Genomic DNA, 8,891 nt, shown 5'->3' on the forward strand with positions numbered 1-8,891 from the left:
CTGTTCATGGGGTGGGAGTTTTTTTTTTTATTATGATTGTTTTTAAAGATTTTTTTCCCCTCGCTCTCCCTCTGTCTCGCTCTTTGCCCAGGGTTGCGGATATTGCCAAAAGGAGAGAGGAAAGAAGAAGAAAAAAGGCAGGGAGGGGAGAGAAGGAAAAAAAAAGCAGGGGTAGAAAGAGAAGTTATTTTGCTGAAGGACATTTGCAGAGGCTGCTTTTAACACCCTCACCCCTCCTCTCCCTCCTCACTCCTTTTCCTCCATCCCTGCTTAAACACACTTCTCCCCTTTCTGCTCTTTAAATATTGAGAATCGCTGAAAATTCTTCTGCTCTCTGCCTTTAGACACTACTGGCCTCCCAACAGCTCACCGGGCGAGATGTGTGTGGACGGGCTGAAAGGCCCCAGATTGCACAACCTCTCTGCCCCAACTCCAGGCCCCAGGAAACTGGTCGGAGCTCCGCTGGTTCCCAAGCTGCACCTCTTTCCCGACTCCCTGTGTTCTCTGTCTGAAGGCCAAGCTCCCCCTCTGGGCTGGCTTTGGCTGCTCATTTCCACAGTAACAGGGGGCAACTCTCCACAGACTTGGCTTTGTAACCTACACCAACATGCTTTTGTGCAAACACACACACACGCAGCTGAAGCAGACTGCAAGTTTGTAAGAGTCACTGTACTCATTACCTCTCACTGCCCAGCTTACACACATCTCTGATTTTCTTTCTCTGGCTGCATTATAGATGTTATTTAAGATTTTGCTAACTAGTAGGGTGCGGACGCCTGTGTTGTGGGCCGCTCCAAAATGAACCACTGCCTGAGTTTTGATGTGAATAAGAGCTTTTCTCGAATGCTGCATTCCTCAGCGTATGCGACTATTGTAGTTGTTGTTTCTCTAAAAGGAAAACAGTTAATAGCTGCTAAATAAAGCCAAAGCTGTAAAAATCTTAAGTGTATCTGGGCTAACTGTTGGTCAAAGCACAGCTGGAAACCAACCCCCCACATATCAAAAAGCGAGAGCTGCAAACTGAGATCATAGACATGTTACTGCTTAACAGTCCACTTTATGGGACTGGCTGTCTTTGTGTTTTAATGAGGAGGCCATGGACAAGTGGAAAGGAGAGGAGAAAGATGGAGGGGTGGTGAGGGTTGTAAGGGAAGATGAGTGATTAGAAAAGACTGAGAAAGAATAAAGGATGGAGTGTTTGGAAGAGGTTATCGTGAGGTTTAGTGTCCCCTTTCTCTCTCCACGTCTAATTAGGAGTGAAAGAAGGGGTTGCCGGGTCCTCCTTTAAGTGCTGCTTTTAATTTTTCACATCACATCCTGATGATTTTCTTCTCTTCTCTTCTCTTCTCTTCTTTTCTCTTCTCTTCTCTTCTCTTCTCAAATCTCTCTTAAGTCAAATGACCGGTTTGTTTTTCTTTGTTTTATTTTATAGCCTCCAGAAATAAAATCTACACTCTTTCTTCAGGATATGTTAGTTGAGCAGGGCCTTAAATTGGCAACAAACTTGGAGTGTGTGTGTGTGTGTGTGTGTGTGTGTGTGTGTGTGTGTGTGTGTGTCTCATTCCTCTGAAAAGTGATTTGAGCCTCCGGTGCACTGGCATGAGATTGGCAGTTTGCTGTGTGCTGATAAAGTCAACGTCTGTGTGTGTGTGTGTGTGTGTGTGTGTGTGTGTGTGTGTGTGCATTTAAGTGTGCCTGCTGGTGAAAAGGAAGGAGGAAGGAGGAGTGCAGCCTGGACACCTCAGGAATGTTTTCCTGATAACAAGTTCTTCCTGCGCTGTGTGCTCAGCTGTTGTTATTTTATGTGTTTTACTGCACTGTGACTGTGTGTGTGTGTGTGTGTGTGTGTGTGTGTGTGTGTGTGTGTGTGTGTGTGTGTGTGTGTGTGTGTGTGTGTGTGTGTGTGTGTGTGATAGTGGAGGGCAGGTTTCACTGCTTTTCAGTTAGCCACAAGTTTATTTTTAATCACAGTGGAGTATGCAAACATGCAGCCAAAGCATAGCATTAAAGGAGTCCACTTGGGTCAAAGAGATGTAGATTTTTTTCATCGTGCAGTGAACGAGTTTTGGTTACATACAGTTGTACGTCCATAGCTGTGGAATTTATTTAAATTCAGTAAACCAAAGAGTCCAGGTCAGTTACAATCCCAGTTCAGCTAATGTCATTTTGAGCATTACCTGCAAGCCTCTTTGCAACCCACTGTGTCCGAGATCCCCGAATAAAGCCGTGATCCACAACTATAAACTGCAGGGGTCCTAACTGAAATGCAGAGGATCAGCTCCTTTGTGTGTTTTTGAGGATTTTAACTGTCTCAGATTTTACTCCAAATCAAAATCACACAATCACATCAGTGAAAGAAGATAACAGCACAAACACACACACACACCAAGCACATTCCTACCTTTGGAGCATGACTCCAGCTCACTGCTCATGCCTCATGTGCACCGGCGCGTGCTCTGTGCAGCAGCAGAGCGCACACTACCTCGCGCGTTCTCTCCGCCACTCTCCCCTCCGCAGGCCGCCTCATTAAACTTTCAGCTGAAAACTCTTTTTGCCGTTCGGTCCCAACTGGCCTCGGCATAAGAGGAGTAAATTAAATTCAGTCTGTCCACTGGGTTTGAAGTCAGATGGAAGGATGGCATTTGCCGACTCGGTCTGCAGTCTCAAAGCAATGCGCTGTGGCCACAGGTGGTGCTTTGTGAGCCCTGACATCAGCCTCACAGTCTGAAATGACCCAGCGCTCCTAGAATATACGCCTTCTTTGTTTTGTTTTTTCTCATTTTGTCTGGTTTATGTCTTTGCTCGTCCCCTAGAAAATCTCGGAGATGGCATCGACTACGACCAGTTGAAGAAAGAGGACATTGGCAAACTGATCAACGAGACTCTCCAGATCTTTGAGCGCTACGGAGGACCGGACGCCTATATAAACATCAAATACATGATCCCCACCTATCAGTCCTGCCTAACAAACTAAGAAGAGAGGAGGGGGCTGTCAGCCATGTCCACGTCTTTAAGATTTAATTTACAGCGGCATGTTTAAAGTGCTATCAGTTTGTTGTTCTGTTCCCGTTTCTTTAGTGATTTATTTAGACAGCTGATGGGAAGTCCTCGGTGCATACTGACGTTTGTTTCAAAGCCTCTTTTAAAATGTATGAAAACATAAAAAATTCTGTTGCATCTAAGTAAATCTTCCCGCAGAATCTATTTTTTCGCCTTTCAAACACTTATGTTGCTGTTGAAGCGTTGGCCATCTTGGATTTATGTCAGCTAAAGAAGATGCCAATGTACAGCGACAAGTCTTACACTGGCGTCCACAGCTCCAGCAGCAGCTGTCTCTGAAACACGTGTGTATTTATGATATTTTGAAATATAAATATAAAGTATTTTATATCTCCAGATCTGAAAGCCGTTATCGCTTCACCACAAAGGTTTCATTTGAAAAGCTGATAATGCTGTTTGAGATATAGAAAAGATTGGTTTCAGTAACGCAGAAACTGCGGAGGGGTTTGGTGTTTTTTTTCTTTTTTGTATCGTATTGTACTACTGCACTCATTCTGTCACTAACCCAGCTGGAGACGCAGCCTGTCTGAACGTGCATTTATGTTGGATATTTGAACTCAAATACCCCACAGTGATCTTAGGGAACACTTGGTGTGTATGCGGGCTTATTTGTTGGTGTTTGTGCATGACAACACGCCTGCCTCGTTGTTTATCCGGACCAGCCAGTAACTCAGTAACCAGCTCTCTGTTCTCACACTGAGTGAAGCTCCCCTCTCTCGCTCTCTATCCTCTGCTGTAAACTTCTTCACAGACGCAGCAGAAGTTTTAGCAGCCATATTTCCCGCACGCACATGCACATACACTCACTGACACATATACATATACAACACTGCGACCCATGGGGGAAAACACAGCGTAATTGATTTCTGAAACTCGCACTTGCGCCATCTCTTATTGTAAGTCATGTCTCCAGCGAAAGCAGCTTTACAGGCCTGCGGAGGAATCTATTCTCAAGCAGAAGACAGGTTCATAATGCTCATATTTCAACCTCAGCACATCCTGAAAGGAACGTTACTGAATAGGTGTTCCACACTGCTGAACTCAAGTCGAGCTGCTCCTGCCTCGTGCTTGATCTGTGTAGTGAAAGACGTAAGGTAGTGCGGAGAGGTCCCCTTTCGAGACAAAGCACATATTTCACCTTAATAACTGCAGCTGCATAGCAAAACAAAGATAGCAACGGTATAGCCACTTGTCTACGTTTTAAAGGGGTGCGTTGTGGAGGGGGTGGGGGGCGTACAATTTCACCCGTGTTCTCACTTAATGAGCATATCGAACTCTGAATAGCCTGCAGTTCTGTCGAACTGTATCAGTGACGCCCCGCTGTCCCGCTTCACCTGTCCAATTTTACTGAGCCACAGGCTAGCAGCTGGCCAGCAAAGAGCTTAGAGATAAAGAGGAGAACTAGAAGAAAAGGACAAAGTGAAACAGGGCGAACAATTTTGTTAAGCTTTTTTTCAAATATTGGTTTTAGAAATGGGACTTCTCTCCCTTGTTCACCACCACCCCCTCCCATCTTTGAACACCGTGTCATGCAAGCCATATTATACGGATCACTTTGCTTTGTCACACTTAAAGGGCCAGGCAACGTGATTTTTTTTTCCAATTAGGTCACATCACAGGCGCTAATCGGCACTGAGAACTCATCGGGAAGAAAGGGGACAGTGTGGAAAGGAACGCTTGAGGATATGGTTTCAAAAAGAAGATCAAATCAGAGTGAGCCTAACCATAACTTCTACTTTCCTAAACCCCTTTCACCCCCAACCGATAGCTGCAGGAGGTTTCTTCCTGTTAAAAGGGTGTTTTTCTTTCCCACTTTTGCCAAGTGCTTGCTCATAGGGGGTCGTCTAATTGTTGGGATTTTCTCTCTATTCTTGAAAGGTTTTACCTTGCATATAAAGCACCTCGAGGTGACTGCTGGTATGATTTTAATTTTTGCAAAAATGACCTTCAAAACAAATAATTTCAGCAGATAATGTCAGTATGCAGATTCATGGATTTCTTGAGTTTTTGGTCTACAGCAACATATTTTTAAAGGTGTTAGATGATATGAAATATGAAGAAAATCATATATATTTTTTATGTTCCACCTTCAGTTACTTTGATACAGTAGCATCTGCTGTGATCCTTACACCTATGAGATCTCACAAGTGTTACCTTTATTTTGATACCAGGATGGAACAGAAACACTCACTTTATCTTCATAGGTTAAATCTAACCCCAAACTAACCTTAAATCATACTTCCACCTTAAAAATCGAATCATCTCCTTGCTTTTCCCCACAATGTGAATGTGTAAACATATTTACACCCCCACAATCTAAGTAACACAACCAAACGCACACACGCAGTAATGGCAACCCAACGCCAAGCAGCTACACTGCTGTAATTGCTCATGCAAGTAATAGAGTGAAGTGCGAAATGAACAGGAATGAAGGCAGCCATTGAGGTTATTTGCTCTATCAAAAGCATCACCGCATGGCTGGTTCAGACCTACAGGCCAGAAAGACATGCATGACATTACCCGAATTCTCCCCCCCCCCCACCTTATCTCTCGTCCTGTTCTCAGACACGGAAAAACAAAACAAAACACAGCGGCAACAAATTTAACACGGAGCTGAAATGATCCTGATCATAATATGCTGACCCTTCTCCCCTCGGTCATAATGAGCAATTGATCATCTTATGACTGCAGGTGCACCAACATTCACAAAGAAATAAATTGCCACCCATTTGGTGCATTTCCTCCAGTCATAGAGCGCAGGTTACAACAATCTGCTCCTCTTCCTTACAGCAGATACTATCTGCCGCAGATAGAGCCACATTATTATTTTCAGTTGAGCGGATTTCCGAGTTGTTTTTTTGCTCTCCTTTGGTATTCCTTGTCTATTTTTGAAAGATTTTGCTGATAGCTCGTGGAGTCAGTGGTATTAATCTAACGTGTTACTTAACGACCTCACACCAACCATCCTGTTGTTGTTAACAGAGATAGCTGCAGAGATAGAGGGGGAAATCTGCTGATTCTGTTTGAATCATGGTTAGATGTGTTTATCCCAATTTCTGCACAAGTCTAACACCCTTCTGACTGCATTTTGGAAAAACACCGTACTGCTCACTGGCATGTTTTTTATAGGTTTGTGCTGTTTTAAGGTGTCACAAACCCAACATTAACCATTCCTGCACACTTACCTTTGTCCTTAGTGGGGATGAAAACCACAAATTCCTCTGAACCACTGTTAATTTTGACAGTAAATTTTGATTTAGCTTTAATCACACTCTTTTGAACAAAACACCATTTAGTTTAGTCTAATTTTAGTTGACGAAATCATAAGATTATAGTATGCGAAGTTTGTTGTTTTTCCCAGTGAGAGTTGCTTCACATGTTTTAAAAAGTGTCTTATTTTTCTTGATATCAAATACAAAATGTGTCCATATATCTGCTTGTCTCTTCTTCCCAAGTGTTGTCGCGTTTTCATGAGAAACTAATTCATGAGAAACTAATTCATGAGAGCTAATTGTATCGGTCCGACATCAATTAAACATCCCTTACAAACTTACCCCGACTTTCTACACTGGGACAGAACCACATAGTGTCAAAGCAACAATGTCGTCCAGCTACGTTGTTATGTTGCAGGCTCTAGGTTGACTCCAGTAAGTCACATGTTACTGGGGTGGCTTTCTCTAATCCAGGATCTCTCCTGATGGCCATTCTCTGTTACAGCTCAACTTCACGGGTCAACCATAGATGGTGTGGGGCCCACAGCCACTCGCTCTGCTCCAAGGTTTATTATTAGCTTAGCAAGCTCAGCCACTCACAACAGCTGCCGCCGCCGTGCAGCTACTCCCACCGAGGAGCACGCGCGAGCTATTTCACTGTCGGAAACACTTCGGTACACCGACATGGGACCATACATACAGAGACGTCATCCAGCCACACAGATCAACACAGTTGACTACTCAGTCAAGTGAGTAGGTGCGTGTCTAGCTCGCACCCCAGCAGCATCAGGATGAGATGCTTCTCTCAGAATGAACAGTGACGTCGTGAGAGCCGGCTCCACAGAGCTCAAGTTTGTCCTTGTGCATCTCCGTCTCGCCACATCATAGTGGTGGCAGGCCAACAAAGGCTTTTATACTGCAGTGAGCTGCGCAACAAAAGCTACACAAACACGCTGATAGCGTTTTGTTGACGGAGAGGAAAAAAAGGAGACTGAGAAAAGGCTGAGGAAGGAAGAGGAAGGGAACAATTATGAAGAGGAAAAGGCACCATGACAATGCCTGTGCTGTCTGTTTGAGAGAGAGAGCACGCTGAATAAAGAGGAGGACAGGGAGATTGGTTGCACCTGAGCTCGGAGACAGACGGGCAGCCTGAGATGAATCCAGCAGGCAGAGAAATGAAGGGAAAGAGAGGCTGTGTGGGCCACGTCGAGATGGATGAATGGAGGGAAGGGGGATGTTGTGTCACCTGGTAGAGAGAGCTGTCTAGCTCCAGCCAGACCTGAGATTTAGGAGCAGTCAGCTGCAGAAAAGAGAAATAAGAGACTGAAGAAGAAACCACTTGTTTGTCTGTTTTTTTCCCCCCTTCGCAAGTGAAAAACAGAAGAGAATTGAGGCGACAACTGCCACTTAACAACATCACCACGCTCCCTTATCTGAACAAACAAGCTGAATGCGAATGTCCCACTTTGTGTGCAACATCTCCGCGTGTTGGAAATCAAATAATTCAGCCATGTGGGTCACACTTAATATGATAAAAAGCTGTGTTGTGGCGATGCATGCAGTAATGTAGCCCTGTGCACACTGAAGGATTGATTAAGCACTCGGGAAGTCTTCATCTGTCTTCCTCTTTATCACTTCCTTCCTCTTTTCATCTGGTCCCTTTTTTTTCTGATGTCCTGTCTCTCTTACTGCAGTGTTATAGTCTCAAAAGGCAGATTGTTAGAACCGGCAATGAAGGGATTGTGCTGTGCAACAGAAATAAATGCCCCCCGGGGAATGATTCGTCTTGTTCTCGTCTGCCTGGCGGACTCCGTTGCTCATCCGGGCAGCTACTGAGCATGTGCGAGACAGGACAGCACAATGGAGATTTATCTATCTGCCTCTCCATGTGCCAGGTGTCTAATTCACAGGCTTAATTCAAGAGTGGAGAAATAATGTAAACACTTTAAAGCTCAAATTCTGTTTCCCTCTCGCAGCCCTCCACAAAACTCTCCTTAAATATGAATAAAAATATGCTAAAAACTCACATCCTGATTGAAGTGATTCTCTTACCAGTGCTCATGATTGCCAGTGTGATCCTGTGTGTTTGCGCGAGTGTTTATATCCCAGACCACACCACGGGATCGATCCTTCTCTTTGCAGATGTGATCAATGAGGATTCTCTGCCTGTCTCCCCTCCGTTACTATCCGTCTCCCACTTTCTCTGTTCATCTTTCTCCTCTTCCTCACCTACAGGTCTTATCACTCACAAACACTCATTTCTTTTCCCTGCTACGGTTTGGCAAGCGCAAACAAACAGGCAAAAAAGCAAGTAAACAAATACAGGCATCTTCGGGAGGAGCGGCAACGAGTCCACACTGTTAACAATTGGTACGGACAGATGTAGCATTAGCTGGACTTCTTTAAGCTGCGCTGACACCGGTGTGATCTCAACAAGGAATGAAACGAGGAGCAGGCGGCCTGCGAAACATATCCTCCGGCCTGTACAAGTGCCTCATCCTGCAAAATGGTAAAGAGTGGTTTTTGTGTGTCTGATTGATGATCAGCAGGTTCGAGGTGGGAGTTTGGAGGCGATGTTTTCCCATCCACAGCCCACTATCACGAGTAGTTCCAGCTGTC

General features: G+C 44.6%; 1 protein-coding gene across 3 annotated transcripts in view; it reads left to right on the forward strand.

Moving 5' to 3' along the window:
- The window catches only part of pacrg (PARK2 co-regulated), a 159,931-nt gene extending 151,633 nt beyond the window's left edge, over positions 1-8,298 (forward strand). For all 3 annotated transcript variants that reach the window (XM_085144046.1, XM_085144044.1, XM_085144045.1), the window contains one exon: positions 2,814-8,298. In XM_085144046.1, the coding sequence (XP_085000172.1) occupies positions 2,814-2,974 (161 nt within the window). In that variant the 3' untranslated portion in view covers positions 2,975-8,298. The remainder of the gene's footprint in view (positions 1-2,813) is intronic.
- The last annotated feature ends 593 nt before the right edge of the window (positions 8,299-8,891 follow it).

The sequence above is a fragment of the Neolamprologus multifasciatus genome, chromosome 19, assembly GCF_963576455.1.
Source record: "Neolamprologus multifasciatus chromosome 19, fNeoMul1.2, whole genome shotgun sequence".
In the NCBI taxonomy this organism is placed as follows: domain Eukaryota; kingdom Metazoa; phylum Chordata; class Actinopteri; order Cichliformes; family Cichlidae; genus Neolamprologus; species Neolamprologus multifasciatus.